This window comes from Lepidochelys kempii, chromosome 4 (genome assembly GCF_965140265.1).
Source record: "Lepidochelys kempii isolate rLepKem1 chromosome 4, rLepKem1.hap2, whole genome shotgun sequence".
In the NCBI taxonomy this organism is placed as follows: domain Eukaryota; kingdom Metazoa; phylum Chordata; order Testudines; family Cheloniidae; genus Lepidochelys; species Lepidochelys kempii.
In genome coordinates this window covers 87,829,086-87,847,051 of record NC_133259.1, presented here as the reverse complement: position 1 = coordinate 87,847,051, position 17,966 = coordinate 87,829,086, and the positions used below count along the sequence as shown (strand labels likewise).

At 40.5% G+C, this 17,966-nt stretch overlaps 2 protein-coding genes across 4 annotated transcripts in view; one reads left to right on the top strand and one right to left on the bottom strand.

The window, feature by feature from the left end:
* The window catches only part of PPAT (phosphoribosyl pyrophosphate amidotransferase), a 70,474-nt gene that overhangs the window by 11,728 nt on the left and 40,780 nt on the right, over window positions 1–17,966 (bottom strand). For 2 of the 3 annotated variants that reach the window (XM_073341961.1, XM_073341962.1), the window contains exons 2-4: window positions 7,301–7,367; window positions 1,645–1,822; window positions 119–231 (exon numbers count right to left, since the gene is read on the bottom strand). In XM_073341961.1, the coding sequence (XP_073198062.1) occupies window positions 119–231; window positions 1,645–1,822; window positions 7,301–7,335 (326 nt within the window). In that variant the 5' untranslated portion in view covers window positions 7,336–7,367. Of the gene's footprint in view, window positions 1–118; window positions 232–1,644; window positions 1,852–7,300; window positions 7,368–17,966 lie in introns of all 3 variants that reach the window. The other variant, XM_073341963.1, reaches the window with a different exon arrangement.
* The window catches only part of PAICS (phosphoribosylaminoimidazole carboxylase and phosphoribosylaminoimidazolesuccinocarboxamide synthase), a 63,532-nt gene continuing 60,516 nt past the window's right edge, over window positions 14,951–17,966 (top strand). The window contains exon 1 of the mRNA XM_073343195.1: window positions 14,951–15,338. Coding sequence (XP_073199296.1) covers window positions 14,951–15,338 — 388 coding nt within the window. The remainder of the gene's footprint in view (window positions 15,339–17,966) is intronic.

The following is a 17,966-nucleotide window of genomic DNA, read 5'->3' as shown; positions in this document are numbered from 1 at the left end:
AATGAGATTAAGTAAACACAATGGTATGTTACAGATGGCTGTATTCTGTTACTTACTACTGCTGTATTTTACACTCAGACAATACTCTTGTTTCTAATTCCAGCCCCTAACCGCTTACCTTGCCACCCAGTCTGGGGTATCATCATTCTCGAGTGGAGGTGTGAATGCCAGCAGCTGGGTGATCAATTCGCTGTCAGAACTGGTCGATAGTCCCACACCATGTCTCATCAGCTTTTTTTTTTTTAAAAAAAGATAAAATGTAGTGTTATCAGTCTACGAAACCACTGCACCATTTTTAGTTTAGCAAGGAGTTACATGTCTGAAAAGTTGTTTTAATGTAGAAGTCACCAAGAACCAAAGAACGTGGATTGTACTTTTGTCCAAGGAGCTGGTGCACAACATCGGCTCATATAAAATGACACTCTGAACTGCATCCCTCACGCTTCTTTTCACTGCTTTGCTTTACTGGTGACCAAAGCATAAAGCAAAGTTGACATTCCCTAATATCCACAGTGCTACTCAGGGTCTGGGGATTTTGTCACCTTCTCACTGCTGCTTACACATGGCAAACTGAAGTAGGGCACAGAGAACAGGTGAAGAGAGGAAGCACAAGTAAACAATGAAAGAAGAAATGACTGAAGACAGAGTAAGGGGAAGGAGGGAAAAAACAACAACCTAAGATGTGAGAGACTGAATCAGACTTATGGTCCTTTTAGTCTGGTGTGCTCAACACACACGTTGCATTTAAGGAAGAGGAGAACCTGCAAAGTATCTAGCCTACTATTCATGCCTGTTCAATGCTTTGCACCGGAGGGTTCCTACCTAACCTTTGTAGATCTTGCATCCTGAAGAATAAGACTGGATACCATTTTTACCATTATCACATTTACAGTGATGCTTGAACATAAAATTAACCCATCATTTTGAAACCAGTCACAATATCTGTCTTGATACATTCTTGCAGCATTGGTGGCATCCACAGACTGACTACATTCTACATAAAGTTCCATTACCTTTTCCAAGTCATAAATTTACAATTCTTTGATGTAGTAGTATGTTCCCTTGTTCTTTGAACAGGGTTAAAAGAGAAGCATCTGTGAGGTTTTAATTCTGCTCTGCAATATGTCCACTTCCTTCTTTACGGGCTATGATATCCAATTTTTGACTGTCTCCTTATGTGTTCATATCACTATAAATTACTATTTTCTACTACTATTTTCAATATTCACTATAGCTTTCTCAAGGTGATGACAAAAAGAGATAATATTGCAGATGAGGACACATCAATGTATTAGATGATATTTTCTAAGCACTCTTTGCTTTCTCTAATGACTGCCATGCAATGGGCAGATTCAAACTGAGCTATTCATAACTGTATCTGGATTAGTTTTCCCTATTGGATCAACATTAACACAGAAAATAAAATAAAAGTAGATTATCCCCCCCACCATGGGAGTTACAAATTAAAAACTTTGTTTCTCAGTGCACTGCCCAATCCATTAGTTTGGAGTTCCTCACCATTCTCTGTAGTTTTCAATGACCTAAAGCATTGTATGTCAGCTAGGAGATGTGACCAAGTTTTTGTCCATGTCTGCCTCCTACTCATTAATAAATTATACTGGAAAACCCAGGACTGATTCCTACCTTTCTTCTGAGTTGTTTAGCATTTATTAATTCACCATTGTGTGCCACAGCAATCTTCCCATGAAGAGTTTCTACAACGAAAGGCTGGCAGTTCTCTAATTCAGAGATTCCTGACGTGGAGTACCTGGTGTGGCCAATTCCAAGATTTGAAACATACAGCTTCTTCAGATTGTCTTCACTGAACACATGATTAATAAGACCCATTCCCTTGCAGGGAGGAAAAAAAAGACTGTATTTATTATTGTTTCCAGCAACACACTCATTATGCCAGCACTTTACAAGCAAAAACCAACAGCAACAAAACAAAAACAAAAAACAAAAACAAAAAAAGAAAAGAGCTTACCTCTAGAGAGACAAGACAGACAGGTAGGTCACAGGAAAGGGGAACAACATAAGAAGGCAACTGGTTTCATCAGGATAATACACAACATAAGGGGGAGATTGTTTTGAGCAGATTTTATTTTCAGATAGACAGACTGTCCCCAGTTACCACACAGTAAGAAAATATCCTTTGAGAAACCACTAGCAGAAGAAAATTTGGGAATACTATATGTATTTATATTCAAATGTAATTTTAAAAGCTCAACTGGCTTTGTTCTTTTAATGCTATTTTAAAGTTTAAAAGCTCAACTACATTTATTCTTTAATGCTATTTAGAGAGAACACTATAAAACAAATATTTCAATATATTCTGTGCTTTTTTCCCTGAGAAATAGGATAATACATTTAATCACCAGCACCATAATGAATTTGTTTTTATACCAGCTTCAGATTAATGTTTAAAAGACCCCATTATTTGTAATTCCGGCCACTGCTATAATTGGCACTCAACCTGAAAGAGCCAGAAAACTCTGTTGAAAAGTCTTCAGGTATCCAAGTTGACTTCTATGGCAGAAATGACTCAGAACTTTTATAGATAGGCCCCAGGAGATTCTAGCATATTCAATAGCCAAGGCAGTGCTCCTGTTGGCAACAAGCATTGTGAGGGAGGAATTTAAAAGCATGCAGGGTCTAAGTAATTAAAGTACAGGACTGGGAAACAGGTGCTCCAATTTCTATTCTGAACTCTGGCACAGACTTTTTTTGTAACCTTCAGAAAGTCTCTTCATCTGTTTAAATCTCTTTATCTCTCTAAAATGTGGATGATATTTACTTCCCTTGAGTGTTATGAAGATTAATTCATTAAAGAGCTTTGAATGCCTTAGAGGCTCAGAATTATGTTTGAATCTGATAATTAGAGGAAGGAGAAGAGAGGTTAGCACAAACAGAATTTCAATGCAAAAAGTAAAACGCTGCTGTGGCAACAGATAAATACAAGGCAAGGCAAAAAGAGCAAGCTCTGGCCTACACACCAAGCTACACTGGTTTAACTAAGGCCATGTCTACATTACAGCTGCTACAGCACCACAGCTATGGCACTGCTGTAGCCCAGAGTGTAAACGTTTCCTTCATCAATGGAGTTACTCCCCCTCACCCTGGCTACATTTACATTGACCTAACTATGGTGCTCAGGGCACAAAATTTTTCATAGCCCTGAACGATGTAGCTAGGTTGACCTAATTTAAGTGAAGACCAGACCAAACAGTGTGGCTTTAGACCAATTTAGTTACATCAGTGCAGAACCCTGCATAGACTCTTAATTTAAAATGGTCTGAGAGTCAGGTCAGTAAATTCAAAAAAGTGCAAGCTAAGCAGAAATAACCAATTTTAAACTAATAAAAGTATGTTCTACAGGGATTTGCACCAGTTTAATTAAATCAATTTTTAAACCAGAACAGCTTCAAGGACAAGACCATATTCACTGGTTTGTGCCCTTCAAGTTTTCTTTTTTAAATAATAGTAACTATAGAATTTAAATACTGCAGCCAAGACATATCCCAAGGATAAGAGAAATCTTATTATGCAACTGCTGTAATATCAAAACTTCCTGAGATGATGCAGTCATCGTATTTAATTCTTAATATTGATGTCATTCTCCACAGCTCTTATGGAATCAATATAAAGTATTATAGTGTCTGCCAACATTTTATTCTCAGCGCATTACTTTTTACTCAGAGGCTAAAGGAAGTGCTAACGGTAGAAGTGGAAATCTCTCATAACCTAAAAAGAAGTGGAAGCTCAAAACAAGAACAGGGTCTGTCATAAATATAAAGGGAAGGGTAACCACGTTTCTGTATACAGAACTATAAAATCCCTCCTGGCCAGAGGCAAAACCCTTTCACCTGTAAAGGGTTAAGAAGCTAGGATAACCTCGCTGGCACCTGACCAAAATGACCAATGAGGAGACAAGTTACTTTCAAAGCTTGCAGGAGGGAAAGAGTCTGTGTGATGCTTTTGCTGGAAACAGATCAGGAATGCTCTTCAGAACCCCTGTAAAAAGTTAGTAAGCAATCTAGCTAGAAATGAGTTAGATTTTCTTTTGTTTAATGGCTGGTAAAATAGCTGTGCTGAATGGAACGTATATTCCTGTTTTTGTGTCTTTTTGTAACCTAAGGTTTTGCCTAGAAGGATTTGCTATGTTTTGAATCGGATTACCCTGTAAGGTATTTACCATCCTGATTTTACAGAGGTGATTCTTTTACTTTTTCTTTAATTAAAATTCTTCTTTTAAGAACCTAATTGTTTTTTCATTGTTCTTAAGATCCAAGAGTTTGGGTCTGTATTCACCTATGCAAACTGGTGAGGATTTTTATCAAGCCTTCCCCAGGAAAGGGGGTGTAGGGCTTGGGGGAAAGATGTCTCCAAGTGGGCTCTTTCCCTGTTCTTTGTTTAACATGCTTGGTGGTGGCAACATAGGGTTCAAGGACAAGGCAAAGTCTGTACCTTGAGGAAGTTTTTAAACTAAGCTGGTAAGAATAAGCTTAGGGGGTCTTTCATGCAGGTCCCCACATCTGTACCCTACAGTTCAGAATGGGGAAAGAACCTTGACATGGTGGCAGTGGTGGGATCAATTTGAGATTTTTTTTTGGGATCATTTTGAAACAGAAGCACAGTAGGATTTTAAAAGGACATTTTTTTCCCCTTTGGGCTGCTTGAAAGCAGGTTTTAAGCTGAAAGCAATTATAGTTTTTCTGTGTCTGCCAGGGGGCCAGAGCAGCAGACATAACAAAAGGGATCATTCTTTTTGAGCTGGAGTTTTCTCTACCTAAAGGCAGGGTAGTTAACCTCCTGCAGGGAAATTCACAAGTTTTTCACAGACCTGAAGTGTTTTTTTTGTTTTTGTTTTTTGTTTTTTTTTAGCTAAGAGCAACTAGAGGGTTTTTCTATTTGCCTGGAGACAAAGGATTTTTCTGTAGGCTGAGAATAGCTATCATATTACAGCACAAAAATTTTACAAGCAGTTTTTTTTTTGTTTTTTTTAAACTCTCGGGTGTAAAGTCAGTTAAAAACAGAGAGGCTAAGATGACAGAATCCAAGGCGGAAAAAGCCAAAGAGGCTGCCCACAGGAGAGCTATGGAGGCAAGGGAAAAAGAACTGGAGGAAAAGGAAAAAGAAAGGAAACATGCACTGGAGATGGAGAAGGCAAAGGCTCAGCAGAATATACCAACAAACCCTAGCAATCCTTCTCCAGGTACCGCCTCACATCCCAGGAAGTTCCCCACCTACAAGCCAGGCGCTGATACTGAGGCCTTCTTAGAAAACTTCGAAAGGGCCTGCCTTGGGTACAACATCTCTACAGATCAATACATGGTAGAGCTGAGGCCGCAGCTCAGTGGACCCTTAGCTGAGGTGGCGGCTGAAATGCCTAAGGAACACATGAGCAAGTATGAACTGTTTAAAACCAAGGCGAGAGTCAGGATGGGGCTAACACTCAAGCATTCCCGTCGGCAGTTCAGAGCCCTAACGTGGAAACCAGACGTGTCATTTACCTGACATGCCTACCACATTGTGAAACATTGGGATGCCTGGATATCAGGAGCAAGTGTTAAATCTCCAGAAGAGTTGCCCTTCCTAATGCAAATGGAGCAGTTCTTAGAGGGTGTTCCTGAGGAAATAGAAAGATACATCCCAGATGGGAAGCCCATAACTCTAATTGAGGTGGGGGAGATTGGAGCCAAATGGATGGAGATGGCAGAAAAGAAAAAAAACTAGTAGCAGTTGGGGCGAATATCAGAAGGGGCAAACTGGAACAAAACAGGTGGAGGGAGGAGAGAGGAACAATCCTGGTCGCAGTTGGAGCGGAGACCAGAAGAGACAACCTCCGACCTCACCCTACTACAAGGGACAGCCCAAGGCCTCAACTACACACCCAGGAACACTCCAGACACCTTATTGTCCTGCCACACCGTTCTCCAGCAACCCACCTCGCCCCAGGACTTGTCAGCTGGATGACGAATTAAAAGTGCTGAAGGATAAGAAGAAAAGTAGGATTAAAGACAAAAGGCTATGAGATACCTCCCCCTCTGATCTGTTATTGGAGTAAGCAAAGATTGAGCCAGTTTATCGGCTGAGAGCCTGCATCAAGGCAGGATTCTCATTCCTGGATTTTGTTTCTCCACTGTGAGCTAAGTAGGACACTCATGTTCTACTTGAGGGACCTGTTAGTGTCAGAGCTCTGTCCTGCTGGGCATGCTCCCACTTCCTGGGACTCAGAACCTTCTAGTACTGAAGTCAGAAGGAGATCTGGGCAGAAGATGCAGTTTTAATTGACACAGCTCCAATTCCTACGTTCCTTCCAGGAGGGTAGTTGGTTAACTTGTATTTCACTTCCTGACATCAGCTCAGTGTAAATATAGGAAGTAAATTCTCTAGAGCAAGTAAAGTGCTTTGGCCTAAGATCTTTTTGGGCTTGGCCATTTTAGGCCTGTTGGCACCCTCTGGATTTCTATCAGGTTGGAAATAGATGAGGGAAATCTGAAAAATCCTCCCAGTCTCTGGATCTATTAATTTGTGTGCAGCATTCAACTCTTCAAAGAATCTGCCATGATATTTACTAAAGCCAGAGTCAGTCATAGATGCATCTGCTTCCAGGCATTAATCTAGTTTCAAGGATTGTGGTTTTTTGTTTCACTCTTTTCCCTCCATTCCACTAGAACTCTGCTGGTTTCACACATTAGTACTTAAACTGCCAGCACCAAACCCTTTCAACTCACCAGAGCTAAACACATTAGAAGAAAGGGGCTCTGGTGTTGACAGCTCCAGAACAGATTGCTTTTTACTGAAGCAAAAGATTAATTTCAGTGTTGTTGGAGCTGTATTGGTCCCAGGATATTAGAGAACAAGGTGGGAGAGGTAGTATCTTTTATTGGACCAACTTCTGTTGGTAAAAGAGACAAGATATTGCCTCACCCACCTTGTTTCTTCAAAAGCTTGAAGTGGACTTGAAGGATAACCTGGTCTGAGTTTTGTTGTTGATTTTTTAAAAATAAGTTTAAGCTTGGTCTATACAACAACAATAAGTTAAGGAACTGAACTCGGTACTCTTATTATGACAAATTCTTGTCATTTCCTGTCTCTTGCTTATTATTCCTATTTCCTGGAACAAGCAGAGACTCTCCTCATGCACCTCAGGTGGAAATGTGTTATTTTTTCCTCCGACTTTTCCTTTGAGTACTCCTTATTTCGCTCTATTTTAAAGACTGGATTTTTATGTAAAGACTAGATCTTTACTTCTTAAAAATGGCAACAAATTAGTAAAAAGTCCTTAAAATTTTACCTTGTGCACTTTGAATGTTTGGGCTGAGTCTCCATCACTTGTCACAATTCCACCACTTTCTTGGCCCCTGTGGACAAAATTAGCATAAATACTGAATGGCTCACTGAGCACAACATCCAAACAAAATATTAACTTGTAAAGCGTAAAAGAACATAACCGTTTGTGTTTAAAATGTCTTAAGTACTCCATTTTTATAGACTTATCAAAATTATGTTTTTTGTATGTTCATGTTGCACTTTATTGTAAAATATTTAAGGCTCAATCCAAAGCACACTGAAATCAAATAAAAAGTCTTTCCATTAATTTCAATGGGTGCTGGATCTGGTCCTTACTGCTGACTTTCTATAGTCTAAATTTCAAGGTGAACATAAAATACTACCAGATCCTTAAATTGAAATGCCAGGCAGCCCAATGGCCAGTCACACCAGCCACTTGTGTGACCCTGCAGCCAGCCGCACCAGCTACACTGGCTGCTGCTAAGGTGGCCGGGGAAGGCAGCTGGCCCTGGAGGGGGCCTCCCAGAGCAGAAGCCCCCCAGCTAAGATTTAGTCAGGGGTATTCATAGTACAAGTCATGGACAGGTCACAGGCCATGAATTTTTGTTTATTGCCTGTGACCTGTCCATGACTTCTATTAAAAATATCTATTACTAAATTGTAGCCTTAACAATAAAATCGATGCAGATGTGGTCTTTGGGTTACTGGTAAATTCCCAATGCAACCTTTAATTGCTCAAAAATTGAATACCCTGAAATAAAAATGTCTGTAGAATGCGCTTACAAGCTGTAGCCAAGAAAAAAACAAAAACAAAATGTAACATATATATATATATATATATATATATACATATACATATACATATATACACACACACACACACACTAAATGAAGTACTTTAATGAAGATGAAAGGGAAAGAAAATATATCTATTAGATTACTTAAATATAAAACAGCTAAAGGTCTTGTACAATAGGATGTGATTTTGCTCTCATATTAAACTAGTATAACTCAACTGGCATCATTGGAGTCATTCTCGAGTTATACTACTGTAACAGCTTGTCTACTTGAAAAGACAATTCGGATTAAGGCAGGGCATGCATTTAAAGTGCAGTAACTATTCTACAATAATTTTATGTATCGAAAAGACCTTATAAAAAACAGGAGAATAAGGTGCAAATGTTCAATATGCTTGATCCCAACAATAACTTAATACTTTCCACCACTGATTATGCCCAAGTCTCAAAGATATTTTAGAAGGCCATGTCTACACTACGAAAGTACTCCGATTTTACAGAAGTCGATTTTTGGGAACAGACTGTATAAATTCAAGTGCATGCGTCCACACTAAGCACATTAATTCGGCGGTGTGCGTCCACAGTACCGTGGCAAGTGTCCCACAGTTCCCACAGTCCCCGCTGCCCATTGGAATTCTGGGCTGAGCTCCCAATGCCTGATGGGGCAAAAAATTTGTTGCAGGTGGTTATGGGTAAATGTCGTCAGTCAACCCTCCCTCTGTGAAAGCAATGGCAGACAATCATTTCACGCCCTTTTCCCTGGACTGCCCGAGCAGACGCCATAGCATGGCAAGCATGGAGCCAGTTCAGCTCACTGCGGCAGTTATGACCATTGTAAGCACCTCGCGCATTATCGTGCAGTTTATGCAGAACCAGCACCTGAAAAACCAGGCGAGGAGGCAACGGCAGAGCGGTGAACACAGATTTCTCTAAAACCATGGTCCCCGGCAATTTGGAGATCATGGTGTTACTGGGGCAGGCTCATGCCGTGGAACATCGATTCTGGGCCCAGGAAACAAGCACAGAGTGGTGAGACTGCATAGTGTTGCAGGTTTGGGATGATTCCCAGTGGCTCTGAAACTTTCGCATGCGTAAGGGCACTTTCATGGAACTTTGTGACTTGCTTTCCCCTGCCCTGAAGCGCAAGAGTACCAAGATGAGAGCAGCCCTAACAGTTGAGAAGCGAGTGGCAATAGCCCTCTGGAAGCTTGCAATGCCAGACAGCTACCGGTCAGACGGGAATCAATTTGGAGTAGGCAAATCTACTGTGGGGGTTGCTGTGATGCAAGCAGCCAACGCAATCATTGAGCTGCTGCTATCAAAGGTAGTGATTCTGGGAAATGTGCAGGTCATGGTAGATGGCTTTGTGCAATGGGATTCCCTAACTGTGGTGGGGCTATAGCTGGAACGCATATCTCTATCTTGGGACCAGACCACCAGGGCAGCCAGTACATAAACCGCAAAGGGCACTTTTCAATGGTGCTGCAAGCACTGGTGGATCACAAGGGACATTTCACCAACATCAAAGTGGGATGGCTGGGAAAGGTTCATGACGCTCACATCTTCAGGAACTCTGGTCCATTTAAATGGCTACAGGAAGGGACTTACTTTCCAGACCAGAAAATAACCGTTGGGGATGTTGAAATGTCTATCGTTATCCTTGGGGACCCAGCCAACCCCTTAATGCCCTGGCTCATGAAGCCATACACAGGCACCCTAGACAGTAGTAAGGAGCTTTTCAAATATAGGGTGAGCAAGTGCAGAATGGTGGTAGAATATGCATTTGGATATTTAAAGGGTCGCTGGTGAAGTTTACTGACTCGCTCAGACCTCAGCGAAACCAATATTCCCATTGTTATTGCTGCTTGCTGTGTGCTCCACAATCTCTGAGAGAGTGAGGGGGAGACGTTTATGGCCGGGTGGGGTTGAGGCAAATCGCCTGGCTGCTGAGTACACGCAGCCAGACACCAGGGCAGTTAGAAAAGCACAGCAGGAAGCGCTGCGCATCAGAGAAGCTTTGAAAACCAGTTTCATGACTGGCCAGGGTACTGTGTGACACTTCTGTTTGTTTCTCCTGGATGAAAACCCACCCCCTTGGTTGCCTCTAAATTCCCTGTAAGCCACCTGCCCTCCCCCCTTCAATCACAACTTGCTTGCAAAGGACAAAGTCACTATAGTTTAAAAAACATGTATTCTTTTTTAATTGGTTATAAAAACAGGGAGATATCACAAGGTAGCCCGGTTGCAGTTTGGAAGGAGGGAAGAAAAAGACCACTTTAAAACTTGTTGAAAGCCAGCCTTCTGTTGTTTAGGCTGTCCACTGGGGAGGAGAGGTTGGGTGCCCAGAGGCCCCTCCTCCCCCCCATTCTTGGGCATCTGGGGGAGGAGGCTATGGAACTTGGGGAGGAGGGTGGGTGGTTAAACAGGGGCTGCAGTGGCAGTCTGTGATCCTGCTGCCGTTCATTAACCTCCACCAGACGCTGGAGCATGTCCATTTGATCCCGCAGTAGCCCCAGCGTTGCCTCATGCCTCTTCTGATCTTCCAGCCACCACCTCTCCTCACATTCATCAGCCCCTTTCCTGTACTCTGCTCTTGTGTCCCTCCACACATTCTGCTGAGCTCTGTCAGTGCCGGAAGACTGCATGAGCTCAGAGAACATTTCATTGTGCGTGCATTTTTTTCGCCACCTTATCTGAGATAGCCTTTGGGACGGAGGAGGGAGGCTTGAAACATTTCCAGCTGCTGGAGGAAAAAAAAGGAAGCGAAGATACATTTTACAGAACAATGACTATATTCTTTCACGGTGAACAACACTATTCACATTACATAGCATATGTGATTTTGGTACAAGGTCACATTTTGCATCTTATATTGAGTGCCTGCGGCTTTGGTGTTAGAGATCACACATGCAGTGCCAGGCAACAGAATTCGGATTGCAGGTGGCCATGGTAAGCCATAGTCTTTCAGCTTCTGCAGCCTTCCTAACAGCAGTGCCCTCCTCTCCCATAGCAAGCAAAGCACGCTGAGTTGGCCATTTAGTGCTGTGGTTTTCCAGTTAATGTGCAGCAGCAGAAATCAAACTATCCCACCCCCCACCCCACCCCCGATCCAATTCTCTGGGATGACTGCTTTACTCCTCACCCCACCATGAGGCTGGTATCAGGGAAGATCCCTGCTAGCCAAACATGAACGGCTCAGCACCAATGCCACCCCACCCCCACCCCCTCCACACGCTAACTGCGGGGAAGATTTCTTTTCAGCCATAGGCAGAATAAGGCTGCTCTCCCCAGAAACCTTCTGCAAAGGCTTTTAGAGTACCTCCAGGAGAGCTTCATGGAGACATCCCTGGAGGATTTCCGCTCCATCCCCAGACACATTAACAGACTTTTCCAGTAGTTGTACTGGCCACGAATGCATCCCAAGTCCTCAAGGCTACTTAATCATTAAAAAACGCTTGCTTTTATAACATGTATTATATTTTAAAAAGGTACACTCACCAGAGGTCCCTTCTCCAGCTTCGTTGGCTTGGGAGGATATTTCAGTCAGGGTCATAAAAAGATCCTGGCAGTCAGGGAGAACGGTGTGCTGTGTGCTCTCCTCAAGCTCCTCCTCATCTTCCCCGTCTGCAAAATCCTCAGGCATGGTGGAGAGTACCCCATCACTGGAGTCCACGAACGGGGTGGGGTAGTGGTGGCAGCCCCCCCTAGAATTGCATGCAGCTCAGCGTAGAAGCGGCATGTCTGGGGCTCTGTCCCGGAGCGTCCGTTTGATTCTTTGGTTTTCTGGTACATTTGTCTGAGCTCCTTAAGTTTCACACGGCATTGTGTTGCATCCCTGCTGTAGCCTCTGTCCCCCATGGCCTCGGAGATTTTTTGAAACGTTTTGGCATTTCGTCTTTTGGAACGTAGATTGATAGCATGGATTCCTCTCCCCATACAGCAATCAGATCCAGTACCTCCTGTGCGATCCATGCTGGAGCTCTTTTTCAATTCTGGGACTGCACGGTTACCTGTGCTAATGAGCTCGCCTGACCAAACAGGAAATGAGATTCAAAAGTTCCCAGGCCTTTTCCTGTACACCTGGCCAGTGCATCCAAGTTCAGAGTGCTATCCAGAGTGGTCACAATGGTGCACTGTGTGATAGCTCCCGGAGGCCAATACCTTAGTATCTACACTAACCCTAATTCGAAACGGTGGTGTCGATTTCAGCGCTAATCACCTCGTTGGGGAGGATTATAGAACTCGGTTTTAAGAGCCCTTTATGTCGAAAAAATGGCTTCGTTGTGTGGATGGGTGCAGGGTTAATTTGATTTAACGCTGCTAAATCCGACAAACGCATAGTGTAGACCAGGCCTAAGTCATTAATACCACCTGTGTGTAAAGTTAATTTTTAAAAATATAAAAATAAACTAGGGCTGTCAATTAATTGCAGTTAATGCACGCTATTAACGCAAAACAATTTAACTAAATTAAAAAACAAACAGTCATGAATAATTGCTGTTTAATCACACTGTTAAACAATAACAGAATACCAATTTAAATTTAATATAAATATTTTTGGATTTTTTCTACATTTTCAAATGTATTGATTTCAATTACAACATAGAATACAAAGTGTACAGTGCTCACTTATTATTTTTGGTTACAAATATTTGAACTGTAATAAAGAAAAGAAACAACATTTTTCAATTCACCTCATACAAGTCTACTCAGTCCTACTTCTTGTTTAGCCAAATCAGTAAAACAAAACAAGTTTGTTTACATTTATTAGAGATAATGCTGCCCTCTTCTTATATACAATATCACCTGAAAGTGAGAACAGGCATTTGCATCACACTGTTGTAGCTGGCGTTGCAAGGTATTTATGTGCCAGTTACGTTAAACATTTGTATGCCCCTTCATGCTTTGACTTGTAGGCTCTAAAGTTTTGCATTTTTTAACATAGCTGTACTCAAAAACAAAACAAATTGACATCTGTAAATTTCACTTTCACGATAAAGAGATTGCATTACAGTATGAGTACTGTACTTGTACGAGATTGATTGAAAAATACTAGTTTTTAAATTTTTTTACAGTACAAATATTTGACATAAAAAATACAAATTGAGCAAATTTTGTATTCCGTTTGTTTTAACCTCATAATTGTGATTTTTTAAAAATCGTTGACAACCCTAAGACGAACACTTTTGTGCAAAAAATTATTTGCTATTGTTTCTTGTACTACCAAATGTTATTATAACAAAGAAGTTACAGAAAAAATTCTTTCCTGCCCTCACCAGTTTACTTTGCTCAGAAAAATGCATCTGTAGACACAAAAATTGACAGAAAAACTTAAAGGTGGGTACAGTACACTCATCGACTTTAAACACAGTTTTTAAAATTTAGGCCATTTCTATGTTGATCATGGCCCTCCAAATATCATAGCAAAATCAAATAAAGGATGGTTGCAGTTAACCTTCAGTGTAATGCCTCTGATTTTCACTGATTAAAATTCTGAATCCAACCCTCACCACCTCCCCCCGCCCCGGCAACCCCCGTCTCCCCCAACACACACACACACACACACACCCTAATAGGCAGTCAACCCTCTGAGATAGGCTGTGCAAAGCTTGGCAGGGGCTCTGTACCCCATCCAGCAAAACAATACTCAATAGGTACTTTTGAAGTCAGTAATGGCTGGGAAAGGAGTGGAACTGGTAGAATCATGGCTGTGCAGATCAACTAACCAAGCCAAGCAACCTCCTTACTCTAGTGAAAATATGCAGCAAGGGGCCTCCGCTTCTAGTCTATGAGATTCTGTTCTCCCCTTTTGCTTTCCTTAGAGTTCTCCAGCATAGAGCCCATATACCTGAGCTGCGGGCAGGAACTAGGATTTGGTCCTTAGTACAGTACCCATATGGCGCTAAAAAGGTCAGTTTCATTAACATGCAGCCTATACCATCATACCTCTTTAGCCTTAGAGCAGGTCTACTCTACTGCTTAAGTCGACCTAGCTTACATCATTCAGGTGTGTGAAAAAGTCCCCCGCTCTCCCAAGGCAACTCAAGTTTTTTGCTGTCCACACTGGCGCTATGCTGACAAGAGTGTGCTCTCTCATCAACATAGCTTCCACTTCTAGCCGAAGTGGAGTAATTATGCTGATGGGAGAGCACTCTCCTGTCAGCATAGTGCATCCTCACCAGACGCAATACAGCTGCGCCGATGTAGTGCAGTAGTGTAGACCTGCCCTTAGTTTTCAGCTTTTTTGTTTAGCTCAGTTGTACTCATGAACAATGCTAGAATAAAATAGGAGTTTTATAAAATACAGGCACACAATTTAAAACGTGGATGATTCCAATGTGTATTTTTAATGCTAATAAAATACCAAATGCAATCATAATTTGTAACTTAATGAGAACTCTTACCAACATCTTTTAGGTTCCAAAATGTAAAACTGGCTGCAAACAAAAACTGCTACAATGTCGAATTAATTCCTAACAAACTACAACACGACATAATCTTAAAAAAAAGAATGCATTTACTTTCTTTCTTAAAATATTCATTAAAAAGAGTGATCATACTTAAAACATTGTTCATAAAAAGGGTTAAAGCAAGTAGACACCCTGAGTTTATTTTTTATCTTGTGGAATACTGGGTACTAGATTACACTTCATTTGTGCAGGAGCGGTTTTATTTGTCTGCTTCTAATATAAAGCCTGCTTATTTGGCAGTTTCTCAAGTTACTCCCCTCAGGCAGTTTGAGCCAGTAAAACTAGATCCTTTCATCTCTGTGGAGCTTACTGACAACCAGCCGTCTGGTTTCCAAGGAAACAAAATCTTGGCTAGAAATAGTGAATCATTTCCAGGTCACTTTCAACATGGAGAGTGGAGCAGGAAAGCATTGGACTGAAGAGGAGGTTAAAGCCTTGCTAAGCGTCTGGTCAGAAAAAAACATAAGAAAGCAACTTCATGGAACACTAAGGAATAAAGGAATATTTATCTACATTGCTAAAAGACTACAGGAGTTAGGAGTTTGCAGAGACTGGAAACAGTGCCGTGCAAAGTATAAAAATCTGAAGTATGAATTCAGAACAGTTAAATATGCCCACAACTCTGGAGATGCCACTAAAACCATGAAGTTTTTTCATGATCTGGATGCCATACTGCAATATGAACCAGTCACACAATTAACAGAGGATGAAAACGGCAAGTGCTCTGCAACTGAGAGACAGCTGAACATAAGCACTACCACAGAGAACACTGAAGGTAAAAAATAATTTCTATTTCTTGTCTTTGCACAAAAAACAATAAATCTGGTAAGATTAAAAGCCACATTATATAGCCCTAGAAACAGAGTCAGAACAGCAACTGACTTGATGCATCCCCTGCAGATGGGGAAAAAAGAAGGTTAGCACCACCAGTGTCGAAGTCTGTAAATACAGCATAATCCTAACAAATTTCACTAACTGCTGGAAAGGTCCAGTCCTGCAGAGGCTCTGTACCTTGTGCAACTGGGTCCTAATATTCATCTAAAATTTTTTCTTTGGAATATAATTTGTAATACTTTGCAACAGGTTTTGAGAGCTTCAGTTCAAAAAGAAACTAATTATTATAGCATATACTGTATTACAAATTTCCCAACTCAATTATAAATTTGGTTTGGTTTTTTTTTAAATAAATAATTACTGTCAGGTCTGAAGTCAAAGAGATGTTTAATTTTAGCATACTTTTATTACTATTTTAAGATTTACCCCCTTAAATGCAATATTATTAATTGTGAAGTATGTGAATACAATGAAATGGAAATGCATGGCTTACAAAATTGTATTACATTTGTGCACTGAGTATTTGATAAACATTTTTGAATGAAGCTATTAGTGTATTTAGTCATGTAAAATTGGTTATGTTTAAAAATATATAAACAGAGACCATTCTGAAGCAAGACATAAATAATTTAAGAGACATTTTTAAACACGAAGAAATGGTGGTATTTACCAAACCAGTTGCACATCAGGTTCTGTTAAACCCCCTCAGTGTGCATAAGCATCATTAGCATTACACTGGGATTTACCATATCACAGGGAGAGGTGGAAGAGACAAGACAATTAGAGACAGGCTGAGACAATGTTTTGATCACAATTAGAATTAGGTGAGGGTTCAGGTTTGAGGCTAGATTAGGGCTGCAGTTGGTGATCTCACAGTGCCAAAAGCCCCTGTGATGCTGTTACAAGATTTCAGTCACATCCGAACTGACATCAAGAAAAAGGCCCCCCTTGGTATTCATTATCTACAGCAGTACCAGAATCTTGGGGGGGGGGGGGGGAGAGGAGAGATGAGAGATTCAAATCAGAATCCAATTTGCTCCCACAATGTGAAGAGGTTTGGATTAAGTTACAATTGTGAATCATTTTTACAAAACAAAAATCAATTAAAGTATAGGGGAGATTTTCAAAGGCACAAAGGGGAGTTGGATGCCTAACTCCCGTTTGTCCCTTTGCACATCTTCCTCTACAATGGAAGTGGACATCTCTTACAGTTGGGAAAGTGTGATTTTTCCCATATTTTAAGAAAAGACTCAAATTTTTAGTTTTTAATCTTAAAGAATTTTTAAAAATTTATATGAATGTAGTTCTATGATAACGTGTCATCCATTTGAAGATATTTAGTTAAAATAAATTAAACATGTATTGTGAATTGTACACTACTGTAATCTGTGCATTATTTAAAACAAAAATCTAAAAATGGAAGAAGTTCAGGGGGCAGATCTTAAGCTGGTATAAATTGCTATAGCTCTATTGACTTCAGTGGAGCTATGACCTTTACACCAGCTGAGAATCCACCCCTGAACTCAAGGTTATCCTGCATGTTTTAAACTGCTTTGCCCAAATGGTTAGTTTCCTTTGAACCTTAAATCATTAAGGGGCATTTTCAATTAATGTTTCACATCTCTTACCCTTAATATCTTTAAGATAACTTCAGAAAGGACCCAATAATCAGCCAGCTTTTCTGATGAACCCCAATCCAGGATATTAATTTAAAAAATTGCATCCTTGGTGGAATGTACTGCATTTTGGGGCATGTGAAAAATCTGATTTCAAAAGTATGATGTAATAGTGGTACATTCAAATGTCTATACAGAAAAGGAAATAAGGGAAGCCTTTGTGCATTTGGTTTTAATTCTTCTTTATAAAAAGCACAGAAATTAAATAAAGTCAACGGCAATAATGTAGTAGGAATAGTTCAGAATTGAAATGCAAAAATTCACACAACCATAACTCCGCCACAACACACACACACACACACACACACACACACACACACACACACTAAAACATAAATGTAACTTACAACTAGTATATAGGTAACAAGGGACAAACCGTGATAAGACTAGTATCTAAGAATTGTCCATTAAAATACACAAGTCAGAAAAGTCACACAATACTGCATTATGGGCCCAATCCTATTTCATTAAAGTCAGTGGGGAAATTCCCATGGAAGTGACAACTCTCAATAAGAATGTTTTTAACTGAATTTTTAAATCTATTTTCTGACACAGCATCCTTTAAAATGTATGTCCTAGACATTTTATTACTTCTCATAAAAGAAAAGATTTCATAAGAGATTTTCTGCTCTTCTGCTCATGTGTTTTGGAGGATAGGATTAAAATTCAAAATGACAAATTGGAGAAATGGTTTGATGTAAATAAGAAGTTCAATAAGGACAAATGCAAAGTACTCCACTTAAGAATGCACACATATAAAATGGGAAATGATGGCCTAGGAAGGAGTACTGCGGAAAGGGAGCTGAGGATTGTAATGGATCACAAGCTTTTCCAAAAAAAAAAAAAAAAAATTATATATATATAAATAAAATAGAATTCTGGGATGTATCAGC